The 25294-nt window shown below is 46.1% G+C and overlaps 1 protein-coding gene across 1 annotated transcript in view; it reads right to left on the bottom strand.

Annotated features, from left to right (window-relative positions):
* The window catches only part of RAB26 (RAB26, member RAS oncogene family), a 904454-nt gene that overhangs the window by 409207 nt on the left and 469953 nt on the right, over nucleotides 1-25294 (bottom strand). The window contains exon 4 of the mRNA XM_078664850.1: nucleotides 22342-22408. Within this exon, the coding sequence (XP_078520976.1) occupies nucleotides 22342-22408 (67 nt within the window). The remainder of the gene's footprint in view (nucleotides 1-22341; nucleotides 22409-25294) is intronic.

Consider the following 25294-nt stretch of genomic DNA (forward strand, 5'->3'; position numbering starts at 1 on the left):
TGCAGTGTATCTAGACATGACTAAGACTGCAGTGTATCTAGACATGACTAAGACTGCAGTGTATCAAGAGAGGACCAAGACTGGAGTTTATCTAGAGAGGACCATAACTGCAGTGTATCTAGACAGGACCAAGACTGCAGTGTATCAAGAGAGGACCAAAACTGCAGTGTATCTAGACAGGACCAAGACTGCAGTGTATCCAGAGAGGACCAAAACTGCAGTGTATATAGACAGGACCAAGACTGCAGTGTATCTAGACATGACTAAGACTGCAGTGTATCTAGACAGACAGGACCAAGACTGGAGTTTATCTAGACAGGACCATAACTGCAGTGTATCTAGACAGGACCATGACTGCAGTGTATCAAGAGAGGACCAAAACTGCAGTGTATCTTGACAGGACCAAGACTGCAGTGTATCGAGGCAAGACCAAGACTGCAGTGTATCTAGAGAGGACCAAGACTGCAGTATATCTAGATAGGACCAAGACTGCAGTGTATCTAGACAGAACCAAGACTGCAGTGTATCTACACAGGATCAAGACTGCAGTGTATCTAGACAGGACCAAGATTGCAGTGTATCTAGACAGGTCCAAAACTGGAGTTTATCTAGACAGGACATAGACTGCAGTGTATCTAGACAGGACGAAGACAGAATGTATCTAGACAGGACCAAGACTGCAATGTATCTAGGCAGGACCAAAACTGCAGTGTATCTAGACAGGACTAAGACTGCCGTGTATCTAGACAGGACCAACGCTGGAGTTTATCTAGACAGGACCAAGACTGCAGTGTATCTAGACAGGACCAAGACTGCAGTGTATCAAGAGAGGAGCAAGACTGCAGTGTATCTACACAGGACCAAGACTGCAGTGTATCTCGACAGGGCGAAGACAGAATGTATCTAGACAGGACCAAGACTGCAGAGTATCCAGAGAGAATCAAGATTGCAATGTATCCAGTCAGGACGACGACTGGACTGTATCTAGAGAGGACTAAAGATTGCAGTTTATTTAGACAGGACCAAGACTGCAGTGTATCTAGAGAGGACCAAAACTGCAGTGTATCTAGACAGGACCAAGACTGCAGTGTATCTAGACAGAACCAAGACTGCAGTGTATCTACACAGGACCAAGACTGCAGTGTATCTAGACAAGACGAAGACAGAATGTATCTAGACAGGACCAAAACTGCAGTGTATCAAGAGAGGACCAAGACAGCAGTGTATCTACACAGGACCAAGACTGCAGTGTATCTAGACAGGACGAAGACAGAATGTATATAGACAGGACCAAGACTGCAGTGTATCCAGAGAGAATCAAGATTGCAATGTATCCAGAGAGGACCAAGACTGCAGTGTATCTAGACAGAAGCAGGATTGCAGTGTATCTAGACAGGAGCAGGACTGCAGTGTATCTAGACAGGACCAAGACTGCAGTGTATCTAGACAGGACCAAGACTGCAGTGTATTTAGACAGGACCAAGACAGTAGTGTATTTAGAGAAGATCAAGACTGCAGTGTATCTAGACAGGACCAAGACTGCAGTGTTTCTAGGCAGGACCAACACTGCAGTGTATCTAGACAAGAAAGGAACAACACTGCAGTGTATCTAGACAGGACCAAACCTGTAGTGTATCTAGACAGGACCAAGACTGCAGTGTATCTAGACAGGACCAAGACTGCAGTGTATCTAGACAGGACCAAGACTGCAGTGTATTTAGAGAACACAGAGACAGGACCAAGACTGCAGTGTATCTAGACAGGACCAAGACTGCAGTGTATCTAGACAGGACCAAGACTGCAGTGTATTTAGACAGGACCAAGACGGTAGTGCATCTAGAGAAGATCAAGACTGCAGTGTATCTAGATAGGACCAAGACTTCAATGTTTCTAGGCAGGACCAACACTTCAGTGTATCTAGACAAGAAAGGAACAACACTGCAGTGTATCTAGACAGGAAAGGAACAACACTGCAGTGTATCTATACCCCCCCCCCAGATTTACTTTGTGCAAAAACTAATGACTTCATGAATGCATTTTTATACTTTTAAGGTAGGCTGGTGACTATGATTTAAAGAATCAATTGGTCACATTCAGACGTTAAGGGCGTTATCAACAGTGCATATGACAGAGACTGCAATTTAACAGCTGCACATTTAAAAGAAAGTCAAACCAAAAAAGCAATATCTCAGGTAGTACTGAATAGTCGAAAACGATTACTTCTTTCCAGAAGTTCTTAAAACAAGATTCTAGCCTGGAATCTTTAATATCTCACATTTGAACATATATGACATTCATGTTTTCTGCAAAACAATGCAAATGTTGCACTAAACAAAATGCGAATACATGTATACAACATAAACTATTGTATGGTTTAATGGGTTCTGAGAAAAGCAGTTTCAGGACTTCATAGAAGCAGATCTAAACACCAGGACTGCTTCAAAGTTGAAACCTTTGGAAATAAGTAAAATATATTTTCTGTACTCGTCCTAGAATACAAATTGCAAAAACCGAGCTGAAAGGTAATTCTCTTAGGAGCAATTGTGTCCTGCTCTTCTAAGCTATTCGCCGTCTGCTATCGCAAGCAGAGAGCTCAGGCACTTCTCTTGGTGGAGAGAGCCTGCCTTATCCTGTGATGACTGTCACAAGCGGAGAGAATATGAGGTACATAATTCGCTATCATCCAGGAGTTGTCGCTACGTCCTTAGCGATGTGGCAGGAATACACAATGAAGCAGTTGCTAAGAAACTACTTTTGTGGATTGGATAGTGTGGATTCTTTGTCCTATGGCACCCGACTATATAGAAAGAAAGCAATATATATGGGATAAAATGCAGGGAAGTGTGCATTATAAGGATATTAAAAGTTATCAAGCCAATCCATGTAGAGGTACTAGGCCAGGGGCTGAGATGCTTTGTACTCTGAGCCTTTCATAGAACTGTTAAGTGAAACATCCTTTTCCTGTGCAATTAGGGTGTTTTATGTCTTATAATTCAATAAGGCATTCCCCTTTCTGTTCTAATTTACCAACCACCCTTTTTTTCAAAAACAACATGTTGAGTGTTCCTCCCGTGTCGCCTTCTTCCCCAAATACAGTTACTGGTGTGCCTACTCCTCTGATTCCAGGCAAGACGTTCCTTTTGTTCACTCTTTCCCAACTACCACTCCCTTTCATACGCATGCCCCAGGGCATCTTATCCACTGTCCTTCAGAGTTCAAATGACCACTGTGACCATTGCAGTTCTTTGGCCCCACTGATTTGTAAACTAGTGAACTGGGTTTCAGGAGTAGAGGAGGAAGTTACAACATGCCTCACCTGCTCCCCCTCCACTGAGGGTGATCCCATGCCACAGTGCAGATTCCTGAAAGCATGGAGCACTGATCCTTTCTTTAGCATCTTTGAGGATGGCCACATCTCATTATTTAGGTCTTGGAGACTGTTTATTGGGAAGTATAAGAGAAAGGGATGGGACTGAACCTACACCAGTGCCATCCCTTGTAGTGCACACCATCACCTAGAATCTGAGGCCACCTACTCTAAACCACAATCCTCACCTGCACTTTATTTTCTAGGATACCTCCAGGTAGTCCTCTTAGACTGTATGTGGAGTATATAAAAGTCCACATAGCAGATGCTTCTGGAAAGCTACAGACGGGGATCTGACTGCGGAAGTATGTGCAGATGCCACCTCTGGAAGGGGGCACAAGACCCAGATGTTTGCAAGCCCACAAAGGGTGATTTTCCTATCCTCTGCCAAACTCAAATATTCCTTTGGTTTTCATGCCGTATGGTTTAACTCTGCTAAGAGTCGGCATTGGGCACTTTTTGGCCAAATATTTGTGCTCTGTAAAGTTGAGAACCCTTGAGAAATGTAGATGTTTCTGTCATGATGTCAGTAGCACTTGAAATTTAATTTATACGAAAATGAAGGAGCTCCGAACCCAGCTTGGGTACATTGTTAACTCAAGTTGTAGAAATGGCACAATCGTATGTTGTAGCTGTCCTCCCACAGTGTAGTCAGCGTTGCCCGACCATCTTTAAACTTTGGTTGGATTTCGCTGTGGAAGTGGTGGCAAATGGACGCTTCAGCTTACAATGTAGTTACCAGGGGCGGCCTTAGGCATGTGCAAGCTGTGCACCTGCACAGGGCCACCAAACCCCAGGGGCCACCCCGCCAATATAGATCCTTGATATAATAATCCTCTAAGGATGGATACATATTTGCGTGGCAGCCATTGGCAGGGATTTGGCGGCCTCCGACTCTGTTCCACTTCCAAACACCCTGATCCCCCGTCGGCCCCCCTCTTCCGGGGCCCCCTACCTACGCTCCCTGCACAGGGCCGCCATGAGCCTAGAGCCGCCCCTGTAGTTACTCATCTCTTGTAAAAACTCCTGCTGACAATCCATGCCCTGGTCAACCCCTTAACGTCCGTCCGACGAGAAAGACCCATAAAGACACTTATAAAACCTTTATAACATGTTTTATTTCCTATTGACTACAATGGCTCTAAAATCTGAACCAGTGGTCTCCAACCTTTTCTGTAATAAGAGCTACTAATGTTCAATGAAAATCATCCCGAGCTACTAACATCAGTGTGATCATAGTGGCCTCATCACACAAGGCTGCATTTATGGGCACTACTTGCACAGCTACTAGCAGTCATCACCTCAGTGCATCAAGAAGGGTTGCCAGCAGTAATGTGAAGAAGGCTTCATAAATTTGGAACGTCACCTCTATATGGGTAATACATGACGGCCATAGCGGCAATGCCCCTGGCATGAATGTATTAATACTCATAGTATGTTTGCCCAAAGTGTCATGAAATCACTCAAATATCACAAACTATTTTTCTTCAAACATCTGCTTATGAGTTCTGAAAGTGCACACATTTCCATCTTGAATACATTTTTTAATTTTTGGATACAAATATTAATTCGACCCTCAAAAGCTTCTAATTGAGCAGGCTGGGCTGCATACAGGAGAGCTACGTACAGGGCTGGCCTGGCCGTAGCGGGCACCGGGCGTTTCCCCAGTGGGCCGCCAAGGTGGGGGCTGGTTTTGGACCCCTGGGGGCTGTTTTTTGTTACCAGGGGCCGGTTTTGCAGCTTTGCTGTAGTATCGACCCCCTGTAATTAAAGTAGCCGAAACCGGCCCTTGCAAACAGCTTGGATGCCCCCCCTCCCTTGGGTTGGCCGAGCTGTGTTCCAGGGCCGGTTTAGGTTCCCTGTCCGGCCTTGGCAATGTACAAGTAGCCAGAAAGCTACCAGTAGCTCACGAGCTATTTGTTGGAGAAGCCTGATCTAAACATGTAAAAATTATATTTTTTATCCCAATTGCTGTTAACACCGCAGAACCTTGCGGTAACTACTGACTATCCTGCATTTTTCATGTGTCGGTCTCTGTGTAGACAGGGAGCTGTTGCTCACTTGGAGCTTTACAGGCGCAATTTACAATCACAGGAGTAAAAACGGGGAAGAGGGTTAGGAATACAGAAGAAAGTTACAGCAATTTAAAGAACAGAGGAATCGAACTTAAAAAGCCCTATCTCCACCCCTAAATATTTTTTAAGAAAACAGTCAGGCGTATGAAGTTTCCCAGGTCACTTCTGTTGAGCGGCTCCAGTCCTGGCTTTTTCTTTGAATTCTGGGAATTGTAGTCTTGTTTATTCCATTATAAAACCAGAACTGCAAGCACCAGAATTCAAACAAAAGACCTGGACTGAAGTAGCTCATCATGCAAGGGCTTGAGACACTTGGCAGCTATGCTGAGGCAAACATATTTATTTTTCACTATCAGTTTTTTGAAAGATCCCTTCTCACATCACATCACCGTCTGCTTCTTGGTTACTTTAAACCTTAAACATTTACGTCTTCGTTGAAAACATATGGGAAGCAGTGGGAGAAAAACCCATGGGATGTTCCCCTTGCAAGCTTATACATACCAGGGAATTGTGGGTGAGGTGAAAAGTGCTGCAGATACTCATGTTTTGGGCAAAAATGATCTATTTGTTTTGAAATCCTGCCCCCCTATGGTAAACGGCCACTACAACGTAGCCGTTTCCACGCAAACCTTTACCACGCATGCATTACAACGCATGCGTGGTGACCACGAGAGCCTTTACCACGCATACCTTTACTACGAAATGCGTAGTAAAGGCATGTGTCGTAAAGGTGAAAATTTGAAAAAGGGGGCTTGGGGGGTCTACCCCCCCAAAAAAAGCGAGGGAATAAAAAGGGGGCTTGGGGGGTCCCCACCCCCCCCCCCCCAGAAAAAACGCACCTGATGTGAAGTGAAGTGGAGGAAATCAGAGTTGTTAGAGAGGAAACGGAAAGAAACTTCCACTTCCTCTTTACGACTTCCGACGTCAAAAAGGAAGATGAAGGACAGGAGACAATGTGAAGAGGTAAGGGGCATTTTAATTTAAAAAAAAGATTGAGAGTTAAGGGCAGGGCTAAATATAGGAAGGATTGGGGGGAGGGGTATAACCTTTAGCACGAGTATGCCTTTAACATGCATAAATTTACAACGAAAATCGGTGTAAATCTATGCGTGGTAAAGGAATATTCGTGGAAAAGGATATGCGAACAAAAAGCATTCCGTTGTAACGCATGAGTGGTAACGGCATGCGTTGCAACGGATTGCGTTGTAACGACATACAACCGTACCCTATAGATCATGGCGGACCTCCCTGGGTCTTGCAGCTAAAAAACATTATATAACAAAAAACACAATCTCAGACCAAGACTGGCCAGAGAGTTCTGAGAAATGTATTAGCTTGGGATGCCCTATTGGACATGAAATCATCCTTGAAGCCACTAAAATTGAACTGAGCAATGACTATTGTGCCCAGGCTGTACATTTATCAGACACCGACAGCAGCGGCTGAAGTCATCACCGCAATGAAAAGCACTTTACCGCGCTCTTGGCAGGAGCTCTTGGGCTGAAATAGTTGTATGCCAGAATACAGTTGACACAAATACCGCCTCACATAAATATTTTATGTTAGATATCATTTACAAAAATATCGCGCCATTCGGTGCAGTTTTTTTAATTATTAACTCCTAAATGGTCATATTAATATATATAATATTTAAGACACAATAATTATGTCAGGAGATATTCTGACAATCATATTCTTTACCCCACGCCTGCGAAATAAAATCCATTTGGGTCGATTTATTTATTTATTACTTTTTTAGTGGATCACAAAATCCAAAGCGTTCTAATCAGAATTTTACGGAAACTGAAGGTGGGTGGTGCTTTCTGAATCCTCTTCAGGTGACGTTGCACCTGCCTCTCCTTTGCTGGTGGTGACTTGCTTCTGAAAGGTATTTTACGTAGATAGGGTATCTGGTGGCTGAAAGTCGTTTGATGGATGCTACAACCCTTCCCACGCAGGTAAGAGTTGTAGCGAGTGCAGGTGGAGTTGGACAGGGAGATAGGGTTTTGATCAGGGCACAAGTCCTAAATAAAGAAGTGGGGGGACGCTCAGAGACAGGAAGTGACGTCACAACAGGAAGTGACGTCACGAAAGGTAAAAACCATAGACTTCTATCAATGGAAAAGAAAACGCTCATAGGGAATGCTGCAATTCTATGTCAGGAAGCGGAGTCGAGGATTATGCATATCCTTTCTCCATTTTATTAGACAGCAAGTTAAAAGTACAAGAGAAAAAACAGCCATCAACTACATAGCCCATGAGGCTCAGCGGTAGTCATGGTAACCAGGCAACCAATCATAGTCCAGCCAAGTGCATATAGGAAATCCCACGTCGTAGTCCTTCCTCTTTCTCTATTGCTGCCCCGTCAGTTAAGTCCCTGCTTTCCTTACTGCGACATTTCTTGGGCTTGTGGCGTGGGCAGTTTGTTATGGTGTATTGACAGTTGTTTTTTCCCTGTGTACTGCTTATTGTTAGCGGGTCTCCCGCTTGGTTGCTGACGCGGTAGGTTTTTCGCCCGAGCGTCTTTACTGTGCGCGTGGGGGTTGTGTGGTGTCCTTTCCGACACTTTGCCGGCGCTTCATTTTTCTCCACAGCGCCCTGTACGCGCTTGTGGTAGAAACGCGCAGGAGGCTTTGCGCTTTGCTTTTTGTGGTTCTGTCCTCCTCCCCCCTTCATTGACACCGCGTTTGCAGCGGTAGGTTTGACGGGCTTGGCCCAAGTGTTTGCCATTATTCTGACTTTGTTTTGTTGGCATTGTGTTTCACACTGATATTCTGGATATTGGGTGCCTGTGTTGGGGGAACCCACTTTACTTTTATTGGGTGTTTAGTTTATGGGTGCCCATCCCTCTATCACCATGCAGTCTCGTCAGGACCATGAATATACATTCAATGCAGATGTTGTTGAACAGACCCCCCTCAGCCGCCCTCCTGCAGAGGTCGACAAGCTCCTATCTTCGGCAATTGCCCAGGCGCTTGCCCCTCTGCAGGACAGCGTAAATAAACTGTCTGCCCATGTTTTTAAATCTCACTCAGGCATACTGGGAGACAGCGGGGCGGGGCCTAGGGGTGTGCACACTGTGGTACCACGTAAGTCCAAAAAGCGTGACGCGGGGCACCTGGAAGGCTCCAACAGGCTTGCTGAAGTGTTTCATAAGAGTGCGCGCACGCTTAGAAGCGCACCCTACCGGGAGGACGACTCACCCGGCTTTATTGGTGGTGAGGCCACCCAGGACCTTGACCCGGAGGAAGGGTTTCCCGAAGAGGGAGAGGGTGACGATGACAAGGTTTTTGATGATGACGACGAGTCCTCCGAGGACTTGGTGGATTCTGGAATGTCTTGGCGCCCTAGGTCCACTGGCTCGGAAGTAGGTGAGGGCGAACCGGTTCATCCGGAGATGTTTGACCCAAATTGTATATACCGCCCTCGTTTCACTGAGTGGGTTCCAGACAAGATGACTGCGAACTATGTAGCCGCTAAGGTGCGACAACCCCTGTCTCAGGACGTGCGTTCTCGCCTGCAGTCTGAGTGTCCTCGCCCCACCCTCCCTAATGGGGTTGCAGCGACTCCGGAAATTGTGTACTTTCTTTGCTAAATACATGAAGGACCCAAAGAAAGGTATTGACAGATCTTGGAGAGCGTGCCAGGATAAACTTCTGGACGTGGTGGGCCCCCTTACTAAGATTATTGAGCTAGCACAACGCTCTAGGAAGTCAGTTCAACCTCTCCCCACCAACGACGTAGCGGGGTGGGCACAGAGGGCCATGTGCCTTTTAGGCAATGCCAACTGTGCACTCTCTGCCGAGCGTCGCCGTTCCCTCCTCCTCAAAATTGACCCTAAGTTAGGGGCATTGTCCTCGTCTGAGGCAGGTTCTGTGGCTCAGGGCACTTTATTTGGTGATCCCTTTGTGAAGGAGTTGGGCAAGTTTGTGGCAACCTTCTCGGCACTCAATGAAGCGCAAGCCTCAATGAAATAGATTTTTCCAAATAAGGTTTTTGCTGGGGCCGGCAGAGGCAGGGGTCACTCTACCGGCCGCCAGTTCCAACAAGGCTCCAATAGAGGTGAAGGCAAGCGAAACAACCGTTGGAATGATGGGAGACAAGGCTCCTTCTATCCATCTCGTGGAGGCAGAGGCCAGGGCAGAGGCTCTGGAGGAAACCAGTCCTCTTCCAAAGGATTCAACGGTAAGCATTCCTCTGCTCTCCCCGGTGCGTCTAGGGGGCAGGATTGTGCTGTTCCTAGCAAATTGGACAGATATCACTTCAGATTCATGGATTCAAGAGACTGTTCAGGGGTTTCACATGGAATTCTACGGGTCCCCCGTTCAACTCTCTCGACCTCGCCCCTTGGTTTTTTCCGCCTCAGATCAGGCGCTCATAGACAGAGAGGTTCAGGATATGCTTTTAAAAGGCGCCATTATTCCGTCCCACCTTCATCCGAGAGGTTTTCTCAGCAATATCTTCCTGGTCAACAGAAGAACAAAGGGTTCAGACCAGTTATCAACCTCCACTCCTTCAACGAATGGTTAGTTTATCGTCATTTCAAGATGGAGGGCATCCATCTTCTCAGGGACCTTCTGCTTCAGAACGATTGGCTTGTTCGGTTGGATCTCAAAGATGCTTATCTTTCGGTTCCGATCTTCCCTCCTCATTGCCATTTCCTCCAGTTTCTGTGGAGGGATCAGGTTTAGGAGGTCAGAACTCTTGCCTTTGGACTATCCTCAGAACCCTGGTGCTTCACAAAACTACTGCGACTTGTAGTCCAACATCTCCGCACCAAGGGGATTCGACTGATCATTTATCTGGACGACATCCTCATTATGGACCAGTCCAGGGACCTCCTTCTTCTTCACCTGCAGGTCACAATTTCTCTTCTCCAATCTCTGGGGTTCATCATCAATGCCCAGAAGTCGGATCTAATCCCTCTTCAGGACATGACTTTCCTCGGGTTTCTTATCAACACGAGGGACGCCACCTTGCATCTCCCTCCCCAGAAGATTTCCAAAATCAAGAAGGAGATTCACAAGGTTCTTCGTCGGGACAGGGTTTCCCTTCGGCAATTGGCCAGAATCATGGGCTTACTGTCTTCGTCAATTCAAGCCATATTTCCTGGGCCACTTCATTACAGGGCCCTCCAGAGACTGAAAGCTTTTCATCGCTGCAAAGGTCTCACTTACTCTGAAATGATCTCCCTCTCCACGGAGGCCAAATCGGAACTCCTTTGGTGGCTGGACCACATGGATGCTTGGAACGGGAGGGCGATTTTCGGCTCCCGTCCGGATCTGGTGATCGAATCGGATGCCAGTCGCCAGGGCTGGGGAGCCCGTTGCGGTTCCCTCTCCGTGGGGGGCAGGTGGACGGAGGAGGAGTTACATCTCCACATCAACTGCCTGGAACTCCTTGCGGGTTCCTTTGCTATTCGCTCTTTCACCTCGACCAGAGTCTCCTATTGTGTCCTTCTTTGGATGGACAATACAACAGCTGTTCGGTATATCAATCGTCTGGGAGGCACTCATTCCAAAGTGCTGGCGGATCTTGCCAAGGACTTTTGGAATTACTGCCTTCAACGTCAAATCTCGGTGACGGCGGAATATCTTCCGGGAGTATAGAACAGTGTTGCGGATTGGAACTCCAGAAACTTTTGGGATGCCAGCGATTGGAGGCTGGATCCGGCAGTTTTTCACCAGCTCTCGGACCTTTGGGGCCGTCCTCTGGTGGACCTGTTTGCTTCCAGATGGAAAGCCCAGCTTCCATGGTTCTTCAGTTGGAAACCGGATCCGGGAGCGGAAGTGGTAGACGCCTTCCTCCAGGATTGGTCGGGGTTCCCAGCTTATGCGTTTCCCCCATTTCTATTCATTCAGAGAGTTGCAGCCCAGGTCCGCAGACAACGGGCCTCTCTGATCTTGATCACTCCAATATGGAAAGCTCAGATTTGGTTCCTGTCCCTTCTAGAACTGTCGTGGGACAGTCCTCTTTGGTTGCCATCTTTCGAGACCATTCTGATGGATCCCTTGGGCCATCCTCACCCTCTGGTTCTCCAAGGCCATCTATTTCTCATGGCCTGGAGGATTTCAGGGGACGATGGTCTAACGACTCGCTTTCGAGAGACGCTGAACTCCTCATTCAGCGGGCCTGAGCCCCGGGTACCACCAAGCGCTACCGATCAGCTTGGAACCGTTGGGTTCGTTGGTGTGTGGCGAAAGACCTGGATCCCGTGTGCTCCCCAGTCACTGAAGTAGTTAATTTCCTTGCTGATATTTTCCATAAAAATTTGGCGTACTGCACCATTAATTATTTCCGGTCACCCATTTCTGCTGGTCATTCTCTTGTGGATGGGTCTCCTGTTGGGGAGCATCCATGGGTTTGCAAGCTATTGAAAGGAATTCGCCTCTCCCGTCCCCCTGAGCCCCGCTACTCGGGCCTTTGGGACGTTAACGTGGTTCTGTGTCATCTTTTATCTTGGCAAGACAATGACTACCTGTCCCGTAAGGAGATTTCTGCTAAGCTGGCTATTCTCCTATGCTTTATCTCTTGCAAGAGGGCTTCTGATGTTCGGGCTCTAGACATTTCTGCCAGAGTTTTTACGCCTGAAGGTGTTACCTTTACAGTTTCCAGGAGGACTAAATGTAATACCAGGTCAGTATCTTATCCTGCTTTTCCAGATTCACCTAAATTGTGTGTTGTGTGATGCCTCAAGGCTTATGAGAACATGACTCTGGAGGTTCGCCCTCCTGGTGAAAGACAACTACTCATTGCCATCAAGAAACCTTTTCGAGCGGTTTCATCTCCCACCATTGCTCGATGGGTTAAATGGATCATGTCTGAGGCTGGCATCGATGTCAGAAACTTTGGAGCTCACTCCACTAGAGGGGCTATGGCTTCCAAGGCTGTCCAAGTCGGGGCAGATTGGAAGACATTATGAATGCGGCTGATTGGTCTTCTGATTCAACTTTTAAAAAGTTTTTATTTCAAGCCAATTCACGAGGCCGCTACTCTCGTTGTGAATAAGCTTTGAACTTGCATAATCCTCGCCGCTGCTTCCTGACATTGAATGAGAAATTTCCTAGTTAGCACAAAGGAAAGTTTCTATTCTATTAAGGACGCGGAGGCGAGGATTATCCCTCCCTGGCTTCGTCTAGCCTCCCTCCCTTGGGTTTTTCTGTATCAAGGACTGTTTCTTCGTATCAGAGAAGTAATGCTTTTATGTTATTATTATCATGTCTTCATCATTGCTGTATTTTCTTATTGTCTTATATGACTTACACCTTATTTGTTGCTGTTTTACTGTGGTTTCCACATTACCATGTTTGAATTGTTCATTCCGAATTATTCTGGACAGGCTATTATTATGTTCTCCCTTACCCTAGGTTCCGATCAGAAAACCGAATAGAGGATAGAGGCCTTAACTTCCACCAGCAGCAGAGAAAGAGGAAGGACTACGACGTGGGATTTCCCATATGCACTTGGCTGGACTATGATTGGTTGCCTGGTTACCATGACTACCGCTGAGCCTCATGGGCTATGTAGTTCATGGCTGTTTTTTCTCTTGTACTTTTAACTTGCTGTCTAATAAAATGGAGAAAGGATATGAATAATCCTCGCCTCCGCGTCCTTAATAGAATTGAAACTTTCCTTTGTGCTAACTAGGAAATTTCTCATTCCCCTCCTAACGGAAACCATTTTGTTCCAAGAAAGACGAGAAAACAGAAGTGCGCTTCATTGGCAAACTCTGTAAAGCGTTTCTAATGTGTAACGCAGTGCTGGCTCAAAGTAGTGTGAATTAAGGGGGGGTGTTAGAAATGGTTCTAACGGAAATAAGAAACGGAGTGAACGTATGCACGAAGTACGTCAAGGTTTGGAGATTGATGGGGCGTGGGTCCGGTAAGTAATGCCATCATTGTCCAGTCCAGCTTGTGGCAGGGGGACGGCATCCACCCGGTAAAATAAGTTAAAACACAAAAGGGGATATTACATAAAAATAGAAGAAGTACCACAATTTTACGTCAACTGAAGGTCACAAAATGACAGTCCTCATCAACTCAGATGAGGCCCTGAGGAAATAAAATACACATTTTAAAGCCAGTAACATGCCCAGTAATTAAATTGCTTTCTAATAAGGGCTGTTAAGTAGTTCCGCTTTGGAAAACATAAAAATGTGCCTCCAGCTGCTTTCAGTTGACCCTCTCTGAAAAATATGACTTGAGCCGAATTGGCCAAAATCTTCCAGTACAGCTGGTGAAAAAACATGACTGTCCCAGCAAATCAGGGACGCCTGGTCACCCTATGCAGGCGGGGTGCGTGCAGGATCTGCTCAGATGGTCGAAGCTCAGAAGTAGACAGCATTGAGGATGGAATGGAATTCAGTACTGTGCCAGGGTATAGATCTGGAACAGGGCTGTAACACAAGCAGTGGCAGCTGCTACCAAACAGAGGTGGTGAAGCAGAGCAGGGGAAGGAATGAAAAAAGATATAGATATATATATATATATATAGCACTTACCTGGGTACGGCCTCCATCCTCTTCTCTTCTGACTCCCGGCAACACGAAAGCACACAGGCTCCCTGATTCCCCTAGCCAATCAGGACGCTGTTGTCACCAGCATGACAGCAGGGTCGTGATTGGTCAGAGCGGCCTGGTTCGATGCTCAGACAGCGAGTGGGAGCCTGTGCATGTTCTCTACCTGGCTGTGCAATACAGTCGGGTGGAGAACATGATAAGTGCGCATGCCCAACATTCCTCCCCCGGCACTGGCCAGCCCCGTCCCGTCCTGCACCTAAATGTAAACCAACTGAGTCAGTACGGAAAAATAAAATGATAATTACATTGCGTTATTAGTATTTTCCTTTTCCTTTTTGAACAGCTCAGAGAGCAGTGTGGTGACGCTCCTCTGCCTTAGCGGAGGAGCCGCATCTGACCAATGCCCCCCCCCCCCCTTTCCCCCCCCCCTGCATTGCAGGCATCCCCATTCAACAGAAAGCCAATGAGGCCTGCCTTGCACCTCTTTTGCAGAGCATCTTGGCGGGCCACAAAACTTGTGTTCACGCCTAGACTCTCTACTTCACTCACCATAGCAATGCCCCAGTACTCGCCGAAGCGTGAACTGTATACAGGAGGAAGCCATACGGAATTTCACGATTGAAATGTCCGAGCCATTGATCAATAATAACACCGATTTCCTCAAAGAGGCCCCCATTGGCTACAGACATCTTTATGACATCACAGCCACTTCTGTCTGGTAGGGCAGCCATTAGGAATTTTATACACCGTGTTCCACTGTTAATGTTAACATTAATGTGCATTAGAACATTGGAATGTTGGAAGCTCCATTGCAGACGATGGAGTGCTCCCTGCTTCTACGGGCCGGTAAAGGCCCGCAGAGCAACATTCCAATGTTCTACAAAGGCTTCTCGAAGTTCGAGGGGATTTATATCCCCTCGAGCTTCGAGAACCCTTTGTTTAATTTGTTAGAACATTCTGCCCTCTAGTGGCAGAATGTTCTAATAGCCTTATAGCCATTCATAGCAGGGCTATACGGCTATTAAAGTCCCGCTGTTTCGTTAACGTCCCTCGCCTTCGGCTCGGGCCTTTAACGATTCAGCGGGCCTTTAATAGCCGGTATAGCCCACTACGGCGGGCTATAAGGCTATAATAATGTCAGGCATTTCCTATGGGGTTCTGCCCATGAGAGTTACTGCCTGGGGCACACAGCTAACTACTATAAAATGCTGATCCTCTGAATTAAGTATTGATTAAACAATATGTAACCTGGGTTTCCTGACGCACACTGGTCCAGCAACTATTTGTTAGATACTAAATGTCTCTGAAGCCTTTTTAAAATGTGTTTTTACGATGACTATAATACACTACCTTGTGCAGCAATATTCCGACACATTTATGAGTGCTAAGGTGTAGCCGGCAGTCAGTTCTGAAATGTTTACACGGATTACCATGATTAAGAACCTGCAGCTTCTCTGGAATCCTGGTCCTGAGTTGAAGAGCCCGCGCGACCCGCCACCTCCCTAATCTCCATGATACTCAACTGTGATTTCCTCCTCCACCATCTACTGTGCTCTGGTTCTCATTAGCAAGGTGCGTATCAGTGGCGGCTCCTCCATTATGGCGAAGGAGCATTGCCTCGCCTGCTGTGAGCGCAGCAGGTACACATGTTAATAAAATAGTAATAAATACCATTTTATTATAATGTGTCGCAGGTTTGCGCTGTTACAGCGCGAGGGCAGGGGGCGGGGTTGATTCGTGCAAATGCACCATTACTGCAACCCCTGCCAGTAGGCATTTCAGATTGGCCGGCTGTCCAGAGCCAGCCAATCTGACATGCACATTTCAGAGCTAGCAATCCCAGGGCTGAGAAACAGTCAGGGGACTGCAGCCAAGACCCAAGGTTCAAAATGAGCGCTGGGTTAGCCGGATCCAACCAATTCTGGAGCTGTGCTGCAGCTCCAGGATTGGTTGGATTCACGCTGCACAAGGGAGAAAGTTCTTCCCTCTCCTGTTTGCGTCACCACCGAAGAGAGCTCCAGGAAGAAGTGAGACCGCAACCAGAGCCTGCGTGCCAGCAAGTACAACATATATGGTGAGTTTGTTCGGCATCACTCCTTACCATATTTTAATGTTGCCGGCCGCCACTGGTGCCTACTACATATGTCCCAACTCATTCATACATACATCACTTTGAGTTACATGAAGTGAAGAACAAAAGCCAAAGAAATGAGATAGCATAAGGAATAAGACTGACATTATAGCCTGCATCCGAGGTCTATACTGGTTGGTAATGCTCCCCTACCTAAGGTACAGGCACCGGCAGCAGGTGTACTAGCATATATCTTGACCATTTCAGTTTGTTAACTTAAAAATAAGGGCTTTGCATTGGGCAAGGGAACTTTTCGCTCCCGTTGTTCTTTTAGGTCTGCGAACGAAAAGTTCTGGCTGTGGACATGATGGTAATGAATAGCTGAAATCAATTGTACAAAAAAAGAGGGTACCCCTGTAACTGGATATGTTCCTAAATCAGGGATTAAGCAACCAATGTATACATAAATACTTAGACAACTATTAAACATATGGGCAAACAGATAAAGAAATGAGTAGAGACCCCAGATCAAGATATATATATCAAAAGCAATTTAAAATAGTATCAAAAAAACAGATAGTGCATAAGAAATGGTCAAAGTACATTAAATCAATACATTATCAAAAAATGCATTATTCATGATTATACATATTTAAACGAGCGATATGTATCTCCATCTCAGTAATGAAACAGGCCTGAATGTTCACTCACACTTCCACATTCATACTTATAGAACAGATGCAATGAGGTGTATAGGTTTGTATGGGAACTAGACCTATATGTAAATGTAAATGTATTTCGATTTATATAGCACACGAATCACCCAGGGGTCTCAAGGCGCTTGCTTAGGGAACCCGTCCTGGTATTCCCCTGTGAGATACCCCGGCAGGGTATCCACAAGGTGAAAGCCAGGCATCCCACCGCGAGGGGCCGTAGTGGAGATTAAGCAAGCTATTGCCCAGAGTCGCAGAGTGTGACCCCGTGAGTCGAGTAGGCACCGGAGCGAGAATTGTCGAGTCCATGGAATTTTGAGCCCGAGAACCGCCGAGGCGGGGAATTGAACCCTGGTCCACGGCCGATCTCATTTTCCGGGTCTGCCGCGTGTAGATATATCTTTATTCTATTACACAGCAGTTATATGTGCCAATTCGCTTTTTAATACATAGTAATATGATGGCCCAATTCGAATTTCAATTGTTTCAATTTGCATCAATGGCAACACATTCTAGGGCTTCATGGCTTGTTAAAGTAAGATGGAGAAGATTCAATTCAGCTCAGCTAATTTAGTAGGAACGTGCAAATACAACCTGGCTAAAAGAGTTTGACCTACGCACGTTTCGGCTCTACAGCCTTCATCAGGAAGCCATGATGAATAACATCTTATTGCACAATTTATTGTCATTGAACGAATGAAAGGTATAAGCAACCTCTTTATATGGCCGTGTTATATCCAAACTTTCCACACGGACTGGTCAAAAATGGGGTATGTTTATGAGCTTTGCCTTGAGTATCTGTTGCCCGCCTTCGTCCGGACTTTAAAATCTTCCAAAGCGATAAGCCATGGTTGGGATGCTTGCATTACAATGCTGTGTGCAACATGGTTAAAGTGCTCCTAACATAATATCCGAGGGAATAGAGACCGCGGTAGGGACAATGATAGTCCGATATTGCGTGCCACGTTGATAGAGTCCTATGGCAATGTGCCTGAAATGCTAAGGGAGCCTAGTCAATTGCCCCAAAACAGGTCCCAGATTCAAGGTATGCCTACCAACACCCACGCGAATTAGCCAAAGGGCTCTATTAACGCGGCACGCAATATCAGACTATCAGCGTCCCTACCGCGGTCTCTATGTATACATTGAGTGAATAGCTGAAAGCAAGAGAAAAGTTTCTTACCAGATGAGGCAGGGTTTTTGTGAGATCCCCACCCCCCATAAAACAAAAATAAAAAAAGCCAGCTAAGGGGGCAGGGTGAGTAAACTCTAATCCCCGGGACTAAAGGGGAGGAGTACCCTCATTGGCCACCTCACAAGTCAAAAATCTATTGGAAATTTGCCGTAGTCTGAACTATTTTTGAAGCCGCGGACTCGAGTAGTATATGGTCTAGATAGGAGGGCTCCGGACTTGATGCAGAGATAGCATACATGAAATATTTATTTTTATTTAACAGGAGAAGGTCTTACACAAAAGTGAGTAAAAGGTGTAAGCTATTACTATATAGTCGGGCTACTCATAAACCAAGGTGACAACAAAGGGAACTCGAAACTTGGCACAACCCTACAACCTTAGAGTTCTGAGGCCCTTCAGGACACAGCGTCACCACGTTAAAAAAAAGCCTATCTAAAATTAAACAAAAAAGCGATATTTCGTAGCAGAAGCAAGGAATGTCACATCAAGTCATAAGGTTATATAATGAAACGCAATTCAATAATATCTACCAAGGGTTCAAGATGCCAGCGACGCGCTTGTGGTTGAGCGCACGTGCTCATACAATATTGTCGAGGGCTGTGCAGATATGCATGCAGGCTGATACCTGCAGGTTTAAATTTTATTCCAATTTATAAAGTTTTAATATTTAAAGATCTTATTGACTGCGCTAAGATGCTACTAGGGGGAACTGTTCACCTATGCACTATGACAACTCTTCAGATCTGTAGGGTTTTATTCAATGTATGGACATTTGAAGAGTGAGACTCACTCTCACTCCTAATATAAGATAAATATGAATAACCCTGGATTGTTGAGCAGTCGCATCTTATGTGACATCTGATGGCCAAGGTCTTCCTCATATCAAGTTTGGCAAAAATGCCCCAAGTTCTGACCCCTGTCTTTTCCTTTGAAAACCACATTTTCCATCTTTGTTTTTCAGGGTGGAAGTCATACCAAGGATGTGAAATGTATACACTGCTCCTGCACCTGTGGGATAACATAGCATAAGTGATGAGCAGGAGGCGCCAGCACGTGCATGCTTGTGCGAGGTGAGCGAATGCGTGAAGATATGTGTCCAGGGGTGGACTAAGAGGCTTTGAGCAGGGCTTGCAGGACGCCCTTCAAGTGGCGTTGGCAAGATGCTCTTCAAGCAGCGTGAAGTATGCAGAATAGTGGTGGATGGAATGCCTGAATAATTTTCAACCACTGGTAATTACTCCGGGCGAATACTAGCCCATCATTATTTTGCACAACAGGCCTCCGCGGTTGGTATCCAGCCACATGCAATCAATCTTGACCCTGTTCCAATTGGAACGGTCCAGCCTGAAATGCCAAGCCAGGCCCTCCCTGACCCAGAACACAAGCAACCCAGGATTGGTTTTGCCCTAGTCACTGGCACCGAGCTGTACCTGGCTGGTGAGCGCATAACTACGGCATAACCAGACCTGGGTTGCTTGCGCTCCAAGTCAGGGAGGACCTGGCTTGGCCGTTTGGGCTGGACTGTTCCATTAGGAGCAGGGTCAAAGGCTGATTTGCATATAGCCGGGTCCAAACTGAGGTGGGAGGGTATCCAAAATAACATTGGACTGGGATAAGGCCCCAAACAAAGGACCAGTGGATGAAATGCATTCAAGCATTCCATCCATCACTTGTTTGTATACTTCAATTTTTTGCCCTAAGCGGGATGGGTATGCCCAGACGTGGGTCCCGTGCACACTGTGTCACTGGAACTAAGCTGTACCCGGCTGATGAGCCTATAACTAGGGTGAAGAGGTCCTGGGTTGCTTGTGTTCCGGTTCAAGGAGGACCAGGCTTGGCAGTTTGGGCTGGGCTGTTGCAAATAGAGCAGGGGAAAAAGGCTGATTTGCATATAGTTAGGTACCAAGTGAGGTCGCACGGTGAGCAAAATAATGATGGATTGTGATGCAGCCTTGAGTAATTGCCAGTGGCTGAGATTAATTCAAGCATTCCATCCATCACTTTGTTGAATACTTTAAGCAGCGTAGACAGGGTGCCTTTCAAGAGGCATGGGCTGGAGGTCCTTCGAACAGCACGGGCAGGATGCTTTTCGAGAGGCAGGGGCGGGATGCTATCAAGCAGCATGGGCAGGATGCTATCAAGCAGAATGGGCAGGATGCTTTTCGAGTGGCACGGGCAGGATGCTATCGAGCAGTATGGGCAGGATGCTTTTCGAGTGGCACGGGCAGGATGCTATCGAGCTGAATGGGCAGGATGCTTTTCGAGTGGCATGGGCAGGATGCTATTGAGCAGTATGGGCAGGATGCTTTTCGAGTGGCACGGGCAGGATGCTATTGAGCAGTATGGGCAGGATGCTTTTCGAGTGGCACGGGCAGGATGCTTTTCGAGCGGCACGGGCAGGATGCTTTTTGAGTGGCACGGGCAGGATGCTATCGAGCAGAATGGGCAGGATGCTTTTCGAGTGGCACAGGCAGGATGCATCGAGCAGTATGGACAGGATGCTTTTCGAGTGTCACGGGCAGGATGCTATCGAGCAGAATGGGCAGGATGCTTTTCGAGTGGCACGGGCAGAATGCTATTGAGCAGTATGGGCAGGATGCTTTTCGAGTGGCACGGGCAGGATGCTATTGAGCAGTATGGGCAGAATGCTTTTCGAGCGGCACGGGCAGAATGCCTTTCAAGTGGCACAGGCAGGATGCTTTTCGAGTGGCACGGGCAGGATGCTATTGAGCAGTATGGGCAGGATGCTTTTCGAGTGGCACGGGCAGGATGCTATCGAGCAGAATGGGCAGGATGCCTTTAGAGCGTTACAGACAGGATGCCCTTTGAGCATGGTGGGCAGGATGCCCTTCAAGCAGTATGGGCAGGGTGTCCTTTGAGCTGCATGGGCACGGGCAGGATTCGTCAAGCAGCATGGGCAGGATGTCCCTCTCGCAGCCCTTCATACGGTGAACCGTAGTGGTGCAGAGGTGTCAGTGAGCAGACAGAATTTGTTAACTAGTAAAACAGGTGAGAGATTCCTGTTATAGATGCTAATGAGGAACAAGAGGAGATGAAATCAAGTGGTCCTGAACCATCAGTAGAGTCTTATCAATGCCTCTACAGCAGCTCAGCCCTTCTGGCAATTGCCAGTTTAAGTTGAATGTCAGCCTGACCTTGACCAGGTCCAATATGGACAAGGGAAGCCAGCTCTGTGCATAGGGAGATGTTCATTACATCTTCCAAGAGACATCTTCTCATAGTGATGCACTGGGACAACAAACTATTAGCTTAGAAATATTAGTGCTTGCTAATTTCTGCTGGCCTTCACATGTAAGTAATGAGGAATAACGCAGCCATGGGAACACTGAGGAGTCTATTTAATGGTTGGTGGGCTGCACCTCGTCCCACCAGGACACTCCCAAATTAGAAGTTTGGCTTTGACAAACACATGTTCCTGGTGTGCTCGGAGTTTTCTTTTAGTGGGTGTGGCATTGGTGCAAAGAAATTTGAGGGGACCCCTCTGCAAAGTACATGGAGGGGGCTCCCCACGCTACAGACACAGTCAGGAGCTCTCAGGTCAGGGGCCTGCCGCCCATGCACAGTGCCAGAGGGTGGGCCCTGGAGCTCAGGGTCCCCTCCCGCACAGCGGGGGGCTGCAGGGGCCATTGTTACGCCATCGGTGTGTGCGGGTGATTTATTTGTTTTCCTGTTCAGGACTGCCAGGCTCCTCCTAGTGGTCACTGACAGGAAAAAAGAATATTGGAAAACCTGTTCTAGATATGGTGGACGTTCTGAGGTACAACGCCCAATGGCCTAGTGTCAGTCGGGTGTCGGCCAACAGTGTCTATGGAGGCGCCTGCAGAAACAAGACACTTCACCCGGCTCTAAATAGAGTGGAAGGACCGGGAGTTTGGTGGATGCGGGTCGCGGGTCGCACCAACTTTTGTAGTGGAGCACCCTGTTTATCAAACTCTAAGTAAGGCCCTGTGATTCACACTGAAACTCATTCATTTCACAAAATTCCATGAGTGCACTCAAAATAGCAAGTGCTGGTCGGAGGAAAGAAAACCAAGAGAAATGTGGAATTAAAAAAAAAGAGCAAACATTTGGGATTCAGCCTATGCCTCCTAGTTCCAAGCCTTGTGACAACCATTGCTGGAGGCTGACTCCTAAACAGATACCAAGCACCCTCCCTCAGCTAACGACATCTTAAAAAGCCTTACCAGACCACAACGGGTCTATGGAACATGACGGTGCGGTGCTCACCAACAGATGAGTGATGCAAAGATTCTCTTGTAATCAAAAACAGATAAAATACCAGGTTTATCCCCGTTTTCTTTTTCTCAGATTGTTTTTTTTAACTTGCCTTCACGTCTGAGACCACCTTAGTCAAATTACAGAAAAACATATGATCTCTTACCATGGGCATCTCTGTAGTAGGCATGTGTGACGCTGCGAAACCTCTCTTGCCCAGCGGTGTCCCAGATCTGCATAGGAAAAGACAATATGCTGTCAGCACACTCAATAACATGAGTACACATTACACACTCCATTAGCCTCTGCTAGGCTATTACAGTTTAAGCATAAATGGTTTTCTCTGACTGAAGCCCAATCCAATGGCTCCGTCACTATGACACGGAATGAAGACTGCGAGCCATTGGTGACTGTAACGCTCAACGTTCTGATGTGAAGTAAGTATTAAACCATTAATCGTCCAATCATTGGACAAGTCTACAGCAGATCAGCGACAGGCCCATCAACCCATACTAGCTCCGCCCCTGCATTTTAATTCTGGTCTGCAGTAGCGCTAAGTTTTAGTTTCACCATCATAGTATCAACTGCCCCTAATTCTAATACCCAAATACTACAAACCCTAATGTCAACACTTGGCTCCCATCACTGAATAACAAGGACCAAATTACATCTTGGTATCCAGGCATCAGTGATGATGTTGGAGCTTCAGGTGTTAAGGAAAATCCACTTCTTTACTAGGACTCTAAACTGGTGTTATCTTAAGAGCTATAACTTACCATGTCTACCTTCAGTTGGTTCCATGATGCACTACAATAAGTACAGGAAGACTATTTTTGCCTAAAAGCCACTGAAAAAGCAATTGGGCTGTTCTTCATTCAGGATATCAGTGAGCCTCACAAAATAAAAAAAAATGCACCAAATAACGAGAAGGTACACCGCTCCCATTGCACCGAGGATGCCCTATGACGTACCATCTAATCTCTCTCTCTCTTTACTTATTCAATCTTTCCCTTTACTCTTCTTTCTGTTTCTCCCACCCCACATACAGCCTACCAAAACTGTATAACCAGGCTAAAAAGGGGGCCACACCAAGTACCAACTATGTAACATCTTCCCTGTAAGTGTGTTTTTCTTTTCCTGTATGTGTATAAAAAAAACATAAATAAAAAAATAAAAATAAAAAATAAAAAAGAAGGCTCTATGAGAAATATTTTCAGCAAAATTACTGCAGATGTTTTTAATTGTCCTACCTGAAATCCTCCTTTTACATATACATTTATTGTTGGGGTATTGTGAAATTTCTTTCGGGGAATTATTATTCATGTTTGGATTAAAAAAGATGAATTCACATGAATGTGTAGGTCTGTTGATTTGTTTTGAGAAAATATGTATAATATTTAACAGTTAAATTTTTTTTCCACTCGTAATGTAAAATGGATTGTAATTAGAGCTTTGGAAATGCTTGGAGATTTTGGAAGTAATATGAAGTGTATAATGATGAAATAATTATAGATGAGTAAAGGATAAACATTTTATCCCTATAATCTTTTTCGAGTGTATTGATAACTTATTAGCAACAAGAGCTACAAAGTACTTTTAAGGATATCTCTACTTAGAAACGTGAGAGATAGTCAGGTGAACAAGGAAATGTCTTGCATGAAGTGAATTTTGGCAGAGGTACATTTGTTCACTATATAGCCTGGCATGAGGTCCCGGCGATGGATCTGCGCCACCTCATATTAATCTCGGATTTCCTTATTTATTAGCAAGATTCCTAAAGTGTTCAAAAGCCCATAAGTTGTAAAGGTAAAATGGGAGGTACCCTTCTTTTAGAAAAGGGGTGGGTATAAGTATTAACAAAACAAACTTCCCTTTTCCTATTTGATATAAATGGAAAAGATCCAATGTTTTCAAGCCCAAGCGACTATACAGCTAGGCATGGCCGGACTGGCCATAGGGGGCACCAGGTGTTTCCCCAGTGGGCCACTAGGGTGGGGGTGATTTTGGGTCCCTAGGGGCCATTTTTGTTACAGGGCCGTTTTTGTAGCGTAGCTGCACAATCGGCCCCTGAAACAAAATCGGCCTAAACCGGCCGTGGCAAACAGTTCGGCCGCTCCCAGGGGGGCCGGCTGAGCTCTTTGCCAGGGCCAGTTTTGGTTTCCAGTCTGGCCCTGCAGCTAGGGCTGGATACAGCTACAAACTTTTTTTCAAGGTCTGATCTTACCAGGTTACCAAATTTACATAGCAATTTGTATACAGTGCCCTATGGTTTGTATAGCTGTATAGTTGTTTGGGCTTGAAGACATTGGATCTATTCCATTTATATCAAATAGGAAAAGGGAAGTTTGTTTTGTTAATACATATACCCATAAGGGCATCCTGGAGCTTAAAGATTTCTGATGAGCGTGGAATAAGGAGAAGTCTGATGGGAAAAAGCCATGATTCAGTTGTTTCTAAATTCCCCAATGATTGGGAATAAGCTACAGCTCAGAAGGTAAGGAATTCCTTGGTTTGGACGCAATAAATGAAATAGCGCTTAATCTGATTCGAAGTCTCTTGCTCTTGGAGAGAAGACGCAGCTGGGAAGAGGCATATCGGTGTTGGGCACCAAGGAATGGGCATTTAGGCTACGAGGGTGGGTGCACCCTAAATATTGAACCCACAATATCGTTGGGACAGAATATTGAGGTCGAAATATTAAAAGAAATACTGAGATGTAAGCAAGTCTAGATTTTCTATATCTAACTCCACATATATGTCCTTACGTGGTAGATATATCTTCAAGATACGTAGATGTGTAATTAAGAATAGTAAATCTATACTTCCCTGTATGCACTTTACTTTCGATATTTTGTCCCCGAATATTCTGTCCTTAATATTGTTGTCCCATGATATTGTAGGTGTCGTTATTCGGTTCTAGAACCTCTTAAATTCGGAGGACAGAGCCACATATAGAGATGTACCAATTACACCTGCTCTTGAAAACCATGCACTTAGCCACTAGCAACCCATGCAACTGTTTGAGATGGGAAGCCACCGAAATGGGACACGGAGGCTCATAATGTAATGTAATGTTGGATACTTGTAAAGCGCACTGTTACTCTACCCGAGTGTCCTGG

Source organism: Lissotriton helveticus, chromosome 10, assembly GCF_964261635.1.
Source record: "Lissotriton helveticus chromosome 10, aLisHel1.1, whole genome shotgun sequence".
NCBI lineage: Eukaryota > Metazoa > Chordata > Amphibia > Caudata > Salamandridae > Lissotriton > Lissotriton helveticus.